General features: G+C 30.6%; 1 protein-coding gene across 1 annotated transcript; it reads right to left on the reverse strand.

Moving 5' to 3' along the window:
* Positions 1–6,157: 6,157 nt before the first annotated feature.
* On the reverse strand, positions 6,158–8,402 carry LOC114187643 (shikimate O-hydroxycinnamoyltransferase-like). The gene is made up of 2 exons (XM_028075941.1): positions 7,886–8,402; positions 6,158–7,346 (listed from the first exon to the last, which is right to left on the reverse strand). The coding sequence occupies exons 1-2, from the start codon at positions 8,333–8,335 to the stop codon at positions 6,381–6,383; spliced, it is 1,416 nt and encodes a 471-aa protein (XP_027931742.1). The 5' UTR covers positions 8,336–8,402; the 3' UTR covers positions 6,158–6,380.
* Between the last annotated feature and the right edge of the window lie 6,828 nt (positions 8,403–15,230).

The raw sequence follows: 15,230 nt of genomic DNA on the forward strand, positions 1-15,230 counted from the left end.
CCCTTACTAAGCTCCACTTGCAACAACAATGTCATTACAATGAGTTCGAGAAATTCTGAGATAGTCAACTTCTCAATCAGCAACATGTGGAGCAATTGCTCCATGACACTATGGCTTTGCTCCGCCACCACCATTAGTATTTTTGTGAGTATATCCCTTCCTTTCTTAATTGTTTTGTTTATGTTAAGGACAACTTAAACATCTAAGCTTGGAAGGGTCAATTGCATGTTAGTTGTTTCCAATCAAAGACTTAATCAATAAGAAATATAAGAGTCAAGGATTAGGGTGAGTTCATTACAACTTAATCTGCACATCTATAAATATCATGGTGTGCAAGAAATCCCTCCCAAATTATTATTGATGAGTGCATTTTTATACACTTTTAGAATATACTTAACGTAAAAATTCTTGAATTATAATTGAGTTTAAATTCATTAATTGTTTTAACTGGTATTTTTTTCTATATAGATAAAATGAGCCTTAAATAAAATTATACATTAAAAGTAACTTCTTAAGTGACAATATATGTTCTAGGTAGAAAAAATACACTTAACGCTCTAGCTAGACAAATCTATTTAAAGATTCTAGTATGTTGAAATTTCCCTAGACGATGTTATGAACTGTATAGGAACTGAATTTTGATGAATTGCATACACTAGTGCAGAGAAGGGAAATGACAGCGGTTATTTTTAGCCTTTTGCTTCAGGTCCGCAACCGAGGTATATACGGCCGAGGTAAAAAGGTAGTACTTTATGCCTCGGTTACAAACCCAAGGCATATTTAATATTTACCGCCTCAGTTTTCTCATAACCGAGGCCTAATGGGTATCAAAAATTCAAAAAATAAAAGAAAATTTAATACTCTTTCTGCCTCAGTTTTGTTTTAACCGCGGCAGAAAGTTACATTAACTACCTTGGGTCTGTTTCAACTGAGGCATATGACATTTAAAAAAAAATTCGAATAGTTAAAAATTCGAATAGTTTTCCTATTCCATGATGGTGAACATACAACATTTCTACGTAAACTTCCACCTCCAGTCCTGTTGGGAATAATTTGATCCTTCGCAGCAACAAAACAAGCTTGTCCCTGAATTGGAATCTATTTTATAGTGATGCAAGAAAGATTGAGATTATAATGAAAGAAAATGATACATTTGTTGAGTGGTGATAGCAGAATATTAAAAGGTGCAAAGTCAATAGAACATGCCTTTTGGAAGCCATCAAGGATCGCCATCATCATAATATCGGTTCATCTCCTCCCTGCTTCATACTTCTTTATTGAATTCACCTGCAGCAGCTTAAACAAAGAAATAGTCACATCAAGTTTATACACAAACAAATTAGTACTTTCAAAGTTATTCAAATTTTGTTGAACTTAGATATTAATAACTTTTTACAAATATTAAATGTTAAGTATCACTTCCTAGAAACCACAAGAAGTTCAATAGTCTCCACAAGGCCATGATTCCAGTGATAGTTTCTCGCAAGGCATCACTCTGAAGCTTACTCCACAACAAAAATATAGAGGAGAAAACTCACTCCAATAGTTCAGTAAATGCGAATTGTTCAGTTAACAGAAAAAATGAATAATGTACAAAATGAATAATGTACAGGAGTGCAAAATACTCTGTACAGTTATACTGACACATTGAAATTGAACACTTTTCTAGAACCAAAGAACATCAAAACCCATATGAAAATTGGAAGCTAACCTGAGACTTAGACCATGAGAGATCAAGAACATCATGTAGATGTCCCTGAAAGGAGCAAACTGGTTTGTCAGTGAGTGCAAACACGGTCTGCGGCACGACAAACTAGTCGAGGCTCAAGGACTTCTTACTCACGCTGGACCTTCCCTTCCGCTTCCTCTCCACATCCCTGAGCTGAGACAGCATTGCTGCAGCCGTCGGTTCCGGTGACCCATTCACCACCAAAAACATATTCACACTCCCCCCATCCTCCCCCTTCTCCCTATCGAGCAGCAGCAGCTCCCCCTTCCTCTCCCCCTCCACCACCTGCCACACATGAAAAAGCATAAGAAATAGGGAGGAAAACGGTGAACAGAAGCAAATGAAAGAAAAAAGTAAAGGCACCTCATCTTTTCCAATCAGCGGATAAGGATCTCAAAACGCTGTGAAGAAAAAAATTAGACAGACAAAATGGTTATCTGGTGGAGCAGAACAAAGAGAGACAAAACCCCAATGGCAAACGTTCAAAGTAGAGAAAATACCTAAAGCCGATAACCCTAACTAGGTCATGCGGCAGTGGCAGTGCACGGCTCCTCGATGGTGCAACAACAATGATGGTTGGTCGAAGAAGAAGAAGCCACAATGGCGCCGGAAACCTCCTCGACAGTGCAGGCGATGCAGTGGCGGTGCGGTGCAAGCGACGAAATGATGGCCTAGCACGTCGGAGGTGTGTGGGATAGCTCGGAGCTGCGCTGGACGTCAGAGAAGATGAAAGATTGCAAAAGTGCGCCGCTGCACAACAAAGAAATGGGGTTTTTTAACCCTACAAAGGGTCACTACTGCCTCGGGTAGCAGCTGGACCGAAGCATATTGTCTCACTACTGCCTCAGTTAAAAAAAGATCTGAGGCATATTGCTTCAGTAAAAAAAAATCAAATTATGGGTCAACACAGTGGTCAAATTTTTTTTAAGCGATATGTCTCAGTTAGTATAACAACCGAGGCATAAAAGATGACTTTAATTACAAAAATGCCACTGCGTGCTTATATACAGCGGGTGCGTAGAAACCGAGACATATACTGCGATGTAAAAGGTTTAAAATGCACTAGTGATAGATATTTTCTAAGCACTCTGGCATGTGTTTTGACTATAAATTGTTTATAGAAGATTAAATGATGAATTGACTAATGACTATATAGACGATGCAATCATGATTAAATTAGAGATTTTCAAGTAACTAAGGAAAGTTGAGATCATAAGCTTGAAGAATAAATAAAGTGTTTTTAAAGATGGAAACGAGAAGATGACATAAGACAAGTTGTTTAGCCATCATATTGTTGAAGTTGTCTAGTGATTGCATCATTTGATGCTTGTATTGCTCAAGTCATTACATTGTTAGACTTATCTAATACGCTTTGCTAAAATCATCTACTAAGTGTTGCACCAGAATCGTTTGATTAACTCATCTACTAGCTTACTCGTATGATATTTTTGTCTTATGTGTATCATCTGGAAGACCTCATCTACCATATATCATTTAACACGTTGGGGCCCATTGGATCATATACTAAATTTTTGTGAAATAAAGCTATTGTTAAGGTTATTATTTTCACAAGAGTGTGGCACTTCTTGACACCAAATAATGTTGTTTATTAAATTTAGTATTTTGTGAACTTAAACTTATTTTAATCTCTTAAATCTATGCACAAAATCCAAACAAAACTGATCAAAGTGAAGCTCTATTACACGTTAAGTTCTACAATTGAAGTAGTTAGTATAGATATTCAGTGTATATGAGCAGTAATTAAAGTTCATCCAAAATTGTTATAAAAGGCGAGCTACAGTGAAACAAAATTCATCATCCACCAATGAATCCATCCCTATCCATAGCATTCCATCATCATTCTCATCACTTTATGCTTCAAGTAGTCTTCCACATGGAAGGCTAAACCTTTTTGGCTGATTCTCTTGTAATTTCATAGTGGATTATGAGGTTATAGACAATAAATGTGTTGTTCTTTAATTTTCTTCAATAGAGTATATTTTGTTTATTCTTTTTGAGTTCTGATTTATGTTTTTAGGATTGTCTTAATGCTTGTTGGTAATTCAATCTTAATCTTTAATTAGATTTCTTGTCAATTTTTTTTATTTTGATAATCTTTTTAAGTAAGTGAAAATGTAAATATTCACATGGAGGTGTTTGGAACATGTGTAGTGTAAAAGGAAACTTAATTGTACACGCTTGGAACAAATGAAGTGTTAATGTATGCTCATTTGTATGGTTGGAATAATCGAAGGACTAAATTAATTAATTAATTCTAGTTTAATTGATTCAAACTTTTATAATTGTTTTCTTGATAAAAAAAGTAGAAGAATAAATTAATACTTTATTCATAGTCTTAAATCATCAATAAATATCATGATTTGGTGCTTCATCTTCTTCCTCTTCCTTTTCTTCTTTATTCTTATATTTTTCTTTCCTTTTTCTTTTCACTCATCTCTAATTAATTTATATCAAATATTTTGTTGGATTTGGCAAAGAAATTTAACAATTATTTACCAAAAAATTAAAAAAATCAATTACCCACACATTTACTAACGATTTTTCAAAAAGAATTCAATCACCGATGGATTAAAAAAAATCATTTCTAATGAGTTTATGGCAAATTTAACAAAAAATCAACTACCAACATATTTTACCATGAAATAGTGAAAGCCCAAAGCGAAAATTTTGACACCTATTTTACTGATGGGATTTACTGATAAAATTATCCATTAGTACTAAAAATTCTAAATTACTAACAAATTTAATATTGACGAATATTTCAGTCAATAATAAAAATTTTAATTTACCAATAAATTCATTATCGATGAATATTTTTTTAATAATTAAAATTCAAAATTCTGTCGGTAAATTTAGCTTTACTGACAAATTTTTTCTCTATTGAGAAAATTTTATCGCCAAAATTTGTTTGTAATAGTACTTTGATGATGAGTAATCATATGAGATGAAATATGGTGAAGCACACTAAAATAAACATGTTTTTTGTTCAGTTATATATTTATTTTATTTTAATTAGCTTAATCTATCATATGATTGTTTTGATTTCCTATTGCGATTGTTTTAATACAAAAGGAAAGGATAATGTAGATTTTGATGACTACCTAGTCCACAACCGCCTTACTTGATTTTGAATTTTCAAAATCTAAAAAATTATTTAGTTTAGATTCAATCAAAATTCAATTAAGTGGGATGAATTTAAAATCTAAAAATGTGGATATAAATCTAGGATAAATCCATTAAAATGAACTTAAAGCAATATAAATTTGATTTATAAATTAGATCTAAAAATTTGGATAGTTTTTCATCACCTTAATCTGAAGTTAGGTAATATTTGATACACATATATGTATGAAAGAGATGAGTGTGAATATGTATGTATGAAAGAGATGAGTGTGGATAATAGAGTGTGAATGAATGAAATGAGTATAATTTATATAAAGAGTAAGTGAGAAAATTTGTGAATAAAGAAATTTGTGAACTTTAAACATAAACTTTTGAATTAAATAATTATTATTCGTTGTCATTAAAACGCATAGATTGATATATTATATAAATTAGGGTCAAGCTGACAACAACAAAACCAAATTTAAAAGATGTTATATTTTATCAATCAAATCAATATTAACTTAAATAAATAACAAAATAAATAAAACTAACATCTGATACCATAAATAAAAATAAATATTAAAAAAAATTGTCAACTTGATCGAACTTAACCTTATTCATATTTGATATTTATTTTAATTAGATTTGCTTAACTTATTAACTTATGTTAGTTGAACACTAACATAAATAAATTTAAAAAAATGGTTAAATATGTTTTTGGTCCCTCAAGTTTCAGTGAATTTTGGAATTAGTCCCTCATTAAAACTTTATACCAATTTAGTCCTTCATCTTTTAAAATGCTTGAATTTAGTCATTTTAACCAAATTTTATTAAGTTTATTTGACGTTTCAAGCATATTTCATGATAGTATTTAAGTTAACATTGAAGCAAAAATGTGTTAAACAATATAAATAATTTAAATATTATCATGAAATGCGCTTAAAACGTCAGATAAACTTAATAAAATTTGATTAAAAAGACTAAATTCACGCATTTTGAAAGATGAATGACTAAATTGGTCAAAAGTTTTGATGAGGGACTAATTCTAAATTTCGCTGAAACTTGAAGGACCAAAAACATATTTAACCCTTAAAAAAAAGAGTTAAAAACGGTTAATATTGTTGACCAATTCAACTTTATTAGCATCAACTAAGAAGACATTATTCCAAACTCTAAAACAAATATTGATTTATTAAAAAAAATTAAAAATAGTTATATGAAGTTAGAGTACACGAAGTTAAAAATATTGTTACAATCGATTTAATCAACTCCAATAATATCACAATTTCTCCTACACAAATATTTAAAAGTTAATTTAGTGATAGATAACATATCAAGGAAGGAGTACAATTTTTTTTCCTTTCAATTTAAAGTTACACTCGTAAGCAGACTTTTGCATGTGTTCATACATGAAAACTCTCTCTCTCTCTCTCTCTAGACATATACAGCCTTTTAAAAAATAAAAAACGTTGCATATTTTACAAAAATAACACAATATTTATTTTTCTAGTAACATGAGAATAATCTAAGAGAGAGGTCTAGGGTTAAGGTAATCCCAAGTTATGGGTCTAAAAACATCACTAGCCTCACACTCTATCACTTCCAATTGCTCCTTGGTAAGATGCATGTAAACAACCCAATCACCATTCCCTAAAGGACTCTTCATCGGCATAACATAACCAGCTTCACCACCCCAAGGAAAATGGAATGACCCAAACACAACCTTCCCCCACCCAAAATCCATCTTCCCCTCCAAAAACCTTTGCCCACAAGACACCACAAACTTCCCTCCTTCACTTCCATCACAGTATATCCTTGCCACCCCTCCCTCCGGTCTATGACCCTCCACCCAATCAACCAGCCCCAGAAAATGCTCCTCCGTCGTCGCCTCCGCCAACAACTCGTGAACCGCATCGGCCACAAACCCTAACGGCTTCTCCATCAACTCCTCCACCACCTTCTCTCCAAAGGGTATCGAAAGCACGTTCCCGAAGTAACTCCCCATCATCGCTTCCTTCGCTTTCTCTCTTTTCCACAGTCTTCTCCTTCCATCAACCACAACCCCCACTTTCGCCACCGTCCTTTCGCCCCTCCCCTCTCTTGAAGCCGCACGTGCAACCATCTTCCACAACAACGCGCACACACTCTCCAGCTTCGTTCGTTTTCCGCCATTGCCACTCGCAAGGGCTTGCATGCTGTCAAGCTTCTCCGCAGTTACGTAGTATATGCGACTGAACAGAGGGGTGGTTGCGGTTTGTGCAGGGGTGAGCTTGGAAATGGGGGTGTACATTTGGTGAAGGGAATGAGGAACAGAACATGGACGACGAGGAGTGAAGAGGGACCGATGGAAACATGGGCTCATAGTTGTGGGCTTGGTGGGCTTGGCCATCTCGGCCCATGATGTCAGAAACATGTTTGCTGAATACCCATCTGCAATGCGATGATCAAATGAACACGCTACAACTATTCCACCGCACTTCAGTGATGTTGCCTGCATTAGGGTAAATCCATGTAGGAGAATCAATTAAACTACTCTAATCCTAGTATTCTGTTTTCTTTTTCTATCACGTTTTTTTCGTGAAATCGATTTCTCTCATTCAAATCAGTCTCCTTCCATCAAATACCAGCCACATGTTGATAAAGGAATAGTTGCCAAATAGATAAAAAGATGGTTATCAAAATATCTTCTTTTTTTTTTTTTTTTGCACAAAAAAATAGCAGCCACATGATGATAAACCCACATGACGATAAAGAATAAGTTCCCAAATAGTGTCTGAGAAAAAGATGGTTCTCGAAATTCTTTTTTGAACAAAAAAAAAATAACAACCACACGTTCTAACATTATAACAAGTACTTTCAAGTGTTCTTTAGGTCAGTAGTTTCAAGTTTGATTTTTTTTTTTATCAGTAAATAATATTATATTTCTGTGAACAGAACATTTTAAAGTCAAAATAGTTTCAAGTTTGATTTCTAAGTATATTTGAAGAAAAAGTTTTATAACCAAATAAAATATGAAAAACGAAGTTGTACCTGGACAGCAAGTACACCATTTTTCTTCTTCGGGACAAACTTGCCTTCAATAGATTGATCTGGGTTGTGAAAGTTGAGGTTCTTGAGTTCAATGTCTGTTTCAGCTTCAACAAAATCAACACCACGATTGTTACAGAGAACTTCAGGTTCACCCATATTGTTGAGCACCACTTCACCTGCTAACACATAATAAGAGATTAGGGTTTGTGCCAAGGCCTTCTTCAGAGACCCCACCATGGTTCCAAAGGTGATTTTGTTGGTGGCACAATCTTCCATGGTTGTGGGTGTGAGAATAGGGTTGTTGTAGCAAAAGAAAACTCCTACATCCAATGGAGGTAGAAGGAGGTCAAGGTTGGAGAGTGGAAGCCAATGTTCCTGCATTGGTAACATCGCTGCCACCACCTCTTCATTGGTCACAGTCACAGAAAAATCTCCATTTTTGGAACACATTTTTTGATGAAGACGTGAAGGGTGGTGTGAAAGTTGATTGGGTTGGTGTGGTGAAGGTGTTTGTCCAACTGCTGCATTTATAAGCATGGTGATGAGAAGATGGTGGGATCAAACTATGTTCTGCTGTTACTTTTTCATTCCCTGGATTGGAATGATCCACGTCAAATAAAGTCGAATTCACCACACACAATCTTACGTTTAAGGCAACTATTAGTTCTTTATTCATTTCAATAACTCACTGTATGAAGGAACTTGTATTTGTTTTTATTTTGTTTTCCATTAAAAAACATTTGTCTTCAATCTTTCAATTACTTAAAATTGAAGGTTTTAGTTCTTACGAAATGAATAAACTTTTATTTTGATCTTTGCAAAGTGTTAATTTCTTTAAAATATGAAATTATATGCTTTTAGTTTTTATTAAAGCTCATTTTTAAATAAATTAATATTTTAGAAATCCAGATTTCTATTTGGAGACATCAAATCAAATGTGGTACCAGTTATATTTCAAGCACGGGTCACTGTTATTTGGAATAAATTCTTATCATGCAGGTTTGGTTTAACTCAATTTTATATAAGTTTTTGTTAAATTTATTTTTTTTTTTTAAATTGTGACAGAGTCATTTAAAATGCATATTAATGATATATTTTTTTTATTTGTGGTACTTCTCTCATAGGACTATATTAATGTTTTGTCAGACATACTTAAAGTGTATGTGACTTAACATAAGAGGAAGTGTTGGACATATGTTATAAATTAGAAATTAGAAATAAGAAATTAGAAATAAAACGGATTTATATAATACAAGTGAGGACAAATTTTATTTTATAAATGAATTTTACAAAATTGAGTTAATTTAGAATCTACTTTAGTTATATTTATGTTATATAAATCAAAACTAGTTAATTTTACAAAATCTAAAAAAAAAAATTCGTTCAAGACATAATATTATTACCATATAGTAAAACTGAAAATTACTATAAACTATTTTTGGACTAAGATTTTTTTTAATTGCTAATATTAGTTGTTAGTAGGAAATAAAACATGTCTCACTTTTTTTTCCAAACTTATTAAATCGATCTTATATCTCCAAATATTAGGTGTGTAGACAAGCAAACAATCCTAAAAGTTAGTTCATTTTAGGTATGTAGAAAGATAATTATAAGGAAAAAAAGAAATAAAACTATATATGCAATAAAAACAAAAGTACGTAATGTAGATTTAAAACCAAAAACTATATATGCAATAAAAACAAAAGTATGTGAGGTAGATTTAAAACCAAAATCAACTTTCCATATAAAGATACTTTTTATTAATTCAACAATTAACAAATAATTATTACATTTTTATACACTAAGTAAGAACGCCCACTAATTTACGTTAATTTGGTTAAGGAAAAAGGAAAAAGAAAATTTAGATTCTAAAATTAAAATTTTAACTTTTTAATTACTATAATTTTAGACCTACATTTTAATATTTTTTTTGTTTTTCTGTTTTTTTTTTCTCCAACTAAGTTTTTATTTACTTATATTCATATAATGTGGAGAGGAAGGAATCAACTAAATTTTTAGATTCTCCTTTTGTTTTTATTTATGTGAAGATAAGTGAATGGTTTGTTGTGTGGATCTCATTATACCCTTTAAAACATTCAATCTGATCAAGAAAGACAGTGATGGTGGGGAATGCTGTTTCTTCATTTAACTCTCATTTGTATAGCAAACACAGATTCAGTATGCTGTAATACATACTCACATAATTCGTTATATATCATTTATAATCAATTATGTCATGAAGTTTGTCTTTACTAGTAAATGTCTCTATTTTACTTTAAAAAAACGTGTGAATTTACATGCGTATTTCTGTTTTTATTTAATTTTGTTTAAATCTTAAAGCAATATACTTTGTCAATCCCTTCAACCATCTAACTATATAAAGTATATATTCTTTCAAATTAATTATAATTACCTAGAGCTGTCAAAATGGGTTGAAACTCGTGAGTCAACCCGGCACAGGTTTGGGTTGGATTCAAATTTTTTTACAAATTTCAAAACGGGTTGATTTTTGACTTGGCTCACTTAGAACCTGGCTCACCACGAGTTAAACCCATGGTGATTCGAGTTGGCTCAGCAACTCGCAAATAAAGGGCCACACAACTAATTTTTGTTAAGTTGGTTAAGTTGGGCTTTATATTTGGGTTATGTTAAGTTGTTTTTTATTAGCCAACACACAGATAGTTTGTATTTTTGTGATTTTGGATTATATTTGGATTATATTAAAGTTTATTTAAATTTTAATTAGAATTATAATCCAGTTTTGATTAAAAATAAAATTAAAAAAATTATATTTTTTTTAATTAAGTGAGCTCGTAAGTCAACTCGTTTAATCACAAATCCGCGATAGGCCAGGTCGGGTTGGAATTTTTTTGGCTCGCTAATGAGCCGGGTTGGGTTGGCTCACTAAGTAATCAACCCATGATGGGTCGAAGCGGGTCGGACCGAGTTACTAGTTTTGATAGCTCTATAATTACCTATTAATTTTTAACTCATTTTTTATGTCTCTTGTCTCTTTTTCAAGTCTAAACAACTTCTACTCCTAATTCTATTTTTCTTTTTTTTTTCTTTTTCATCTTATTTTACAACTTTCCGGAAAAAAAAAAACCCCAAAGAGACATAGATGTGATACACCACCTAATTATTTCCATCTTCTTGGAATTATACTAGATTTTTAGTAACTATTGCTATCTTCTTGCAATTATACTAGATTTCTTTTCTAAGAAATTGACTTGACTTATGTACTTCGTGATGAAGAATAAACAAAGAAAAAAAAAAAGACAGCTAATTTTTGGATAAGATCAGGTATTTTTATGGTATGTTAAACTTTATATCAAGTTTTTAAGTGTTACATGAACAGTTAAAAGAAATTTCTTAAAATAAGAAGAAAGTTATATTACAAATAACATAAGACTTTAGATGATTTTATTTAGTGGCTGTTAAACTCAAAAACTTCATTCATAATCAAAGGTATGTTTGTGAAAATAGTTAATAAAAAAAATATATTATGAATTAGTACTTATAATAAGAATTGACTATTTATGAGAACATAGTTACGTCTTGATCACAATGATCCTAAACGACATTCACAAATTTAGTGGATATTCTTGACCCTCGTGACTAGCTACCACCATTGAAGAACACAACAAAGCTGCCATTGATTGTGTTTTCAGTGTTGCCATTGATGACTTCTACATGTTTATCACAAATTGAGGAAGTCAACATTCATTCACACAATGTTTTTGGATAGCCACCAAGATTTCACCCACCCACTCAATCTTCTGGTACCATTAATATTCAATGTTTTTGGGTTTCTCTCTCCTCCACCATTACTAAGTAATATGCAACTCCAAGATTCATTGAAAATAACCAATTGGTTTTGGTTCGTGAAAATTTAATTACGTCAATATGAAAAGAGAATAAAGATTTAACTTGTTTATAAAGGTAAGAGCAGTGAAACACTTTACCTTTTTGTCATTTTTAACAATGAGTGAATCAAAGAAAGTAGATGTTAACCATTTTCAAACAAATTTCTCAACAGCATTTCTTAGAAAAATTACAAGATAAAGTGAATTATGTTAAATGATACATTAAAATAATTTTATTTCATAGATAAGCTAAAACAATTTTAATTTTTTCTTACATAAATTTATGTTTAACATAAAAAAATTATTCTCAAAATATCAAACATAAATAATATTACCATATTTATTTCTTTAATTTGTTATTTAATTATTTATATTATACTTTTATTTTAATATCATCTTATTCTTATTATTTATTTTATTAATTAATGCTTCAAACAAGTCATAATAATCTTATTTTATATATTGTTATTTTTTAATATTTTTATGTTTAACTACTGTTTTTAATCAACACCGTAACTAATATCACATTGTATAAAATAAAATTAATAATATATATATATATATATATATATATATATATATAATATAAAAATTATAATAAATAAAAAGTAAAAAATACAACCAAAAGAATTTAATCTACAAATAAAATAAATAAATACATACATTTAATTTTTAAAATTAACCAGATAATAAACTCAAAATTGTAAAAAATACGTATTAAAATCAATAAGATATTATATTATTTAAAAATAATAATTTTTTAATAAATTAGACTACTTCAAAAACTATAAAGTATGTTTAATAATAAACATATTTAAAAGTACTAATTACAAACACACACACACACTTATTATTTTTTTTATTTATATTTATTGCTAACATTATTTTTTTATACATACTTATAAACTATAGTAAATTTATTTTTCAATAAACAATATAATTATATTTTTTATATTTAATTATTTAAATAAATAGTTACCATTTTATTTTTAACGTGTATAAAAAATATATATTTTATATGAAAATAGAAATTGAAAAGAGGAGCATTGTTGGCAAAAGGAAATACAAGTCTAAATGCTGAAGCAAGATTTTGATGATGCTAAAAGAAGTCTAAAAGCCATCTGGAAGTCTCTATGAAGAACATGTGTTGTTATGTTTAAAGCTATCTTGTAAAGTGTAATTAGAATAGTTAGAATCAATATGCAAAAATCAAAGTGATAATCGATTATCCTGAGCTGGGTTAATTTTTTCAGGAAAGCACTGGAATAATCGATTATCACCTCTGATAATCGATTATCTGTTCAAAAACTTGTTTTCATAAAACACACTGGAATAATCAATTATCACTAGTGATAATCGATTATCCTGGTCAGTTGGGTGCGATTGTTCAGCTTTTGACCTAATTTTCAGAACCCCTATTTAAGAAACATCAGAGTTACTTCTAACTTACCTTTTTGAGAAGCTAGAGTGCTAGTGTTGTGACTGCAAAGAGTGTTCTCAAAAGAAGCTTTGAAAAACCTAGTGTGAGTAGAGCGATAACTTTTCCTGAGAGGTGTTTTAGGAGATTTAGTGCTACTGTTGTTGCTAGGAAAGCTAAGGTCAAGGTTCTCTGTGTGATTCAGAGAAAAGTGTTCATCTCTTGTGTGTTCAAGAAAGGTGTTTTCTTTCTTTACTCTTTTATTATCTGATTGTAATCTGATATTTGTTAGTGATTTAGTTAATCTCGTTTTTGAGAGATTAACAACTGGACGTAGGGTCTTTTGATCCGAATCAGTATAAATACTTGTGTTCAATCTTCTTCTCTATCTCTTCATTTCATCTACTATTATGCTTAAAGGAATTAATATTTGATTTAATTAATAAAATTTTAGAAAATTTTAAAAGTATTAATTTTACCACTTAAAACCAATTCACCCCCTCTTGATTTTTGTCCAAACACCTAAACATTCCACTGTGCAATACCAACCAGCATCTCATCAAAAGAAATTGACACTAAACCCCAAATTGTCTATATCTTCCTTGCAAAAATAGTTATATGAAGTTTGAATTTATTTAGTTTTAAGACATTCTTGTAACTTTTACTCTAATGGAAAAATAGTACCAAAAATCCAGCCAACATATGAACTCTTTTACAACAGTGACACTTAAACTAAAATTTTATTTGGTTGTTGATGTTTTTAAAATTTTGTTTTATATCAAAGGTATTAAATTTTATGTTTGTCGGCATATTCCAATAACCCAGAATATTATTTTATATCTAAGTCTTAAATTTTATGTTATGTCAACATATTTCAACGACAAAATCTTAAAGTTGTAAATATGAGATTTGATCCAATAATTAATACTAAAGTGCAGATCATGAATTTGATTTCTAATGAAATAATTATTAAAGAATAAATTTGTATAAGTTATATTAATTATCATTAAGTGTAATTAATTAAATTATATATACCAAATGCTATTGTTGCAAATATATTTGATATTAATTTATAACACGCATGAAGGGTGTTAGCTCTGTTGATTGCAAAGACACGCTTGAATCATGACAGTTTTATTGGTTCCAAAGATTAAAAACTCTCGAATGAGAAAATAAGCTAAAATGGAATATGATATAATCGAAATGATGGAAAACCCAAAAAACCTATTTGACATAATTAATGATTCGGTTCTAGAATAACCTCAAGTACCTAACATTATTAAAAAAGATGATATCTCAATATATTATATCATGAATAAGATGATATGAAACCAAAACGAAGTCAACATTGATGAGACTTTTTGCATATAATATAATGATGAATGTTATGAGTGAAAGATCAAGAACCAATGATCATTGAAGATTGTCGACAGAGAAATGATTGGCCAAAATGAAAATATGCAATAGAAGCATATTTAGATTTTATTGCTAAACAAAAGGTTTTTGGACCTATAGTTCACACACCTGAGGGTGGAAAGCCTGTTAGGTACAAATGGATTTTTGTACAAAAACGAGATGAGAATGGTGATTGTTAGATATAAAGCATGGTTAGTTGCTCAAGATTTTTCACAAAGACCGGATATTGATTTTGAAGAGACATATTCACCAATATTGAGTGCAACAACATTTAGATACTTAATTAGCCTAGTTGCACAAAAAGGTCTGAATTTACGGATATTTTTACAGCCTATTTGTATAGTTCTCTTGAAAATGATATTTATATGAAACTTCCTAAAGGATTTAATTTGGCCAACAAAGCAAATTCTAAAGAGGCTTATTCAATAAAATTGAACAAGCCCCTTTAAGGATTAAAGAGATCAGGACATATGTGGTATAACTATCGAGTACTTTTAAAGGAATGGTATAAAAATGATCTTATTTGTCCTTGTATTTATATTAAAACATTCAAAAATGATTTTGTCATAATTATTGTTTATGTACTTAAACATCGTTGGAACTCCTAATGAGCTCACAAAAACAATTGATTGTTTAAAGAAAGAAT

The sequence above is a fragment of the Vigna unguiculata genome, chromosome 6, assembly GCF_004118075.2.
Source record: "Vigna unguiculata cultivar IT97K-499-35 chromosome 6, ASM411807v1, whole genome shotgun sequence".
Taxonomy (NCBI): domain Eukaryota; kingdom Viridiplantae; phylum Streptophyta; class Magnoliopsida; order Fabales; family Fabaceae; genus Vigna; species Vigna unguiculata.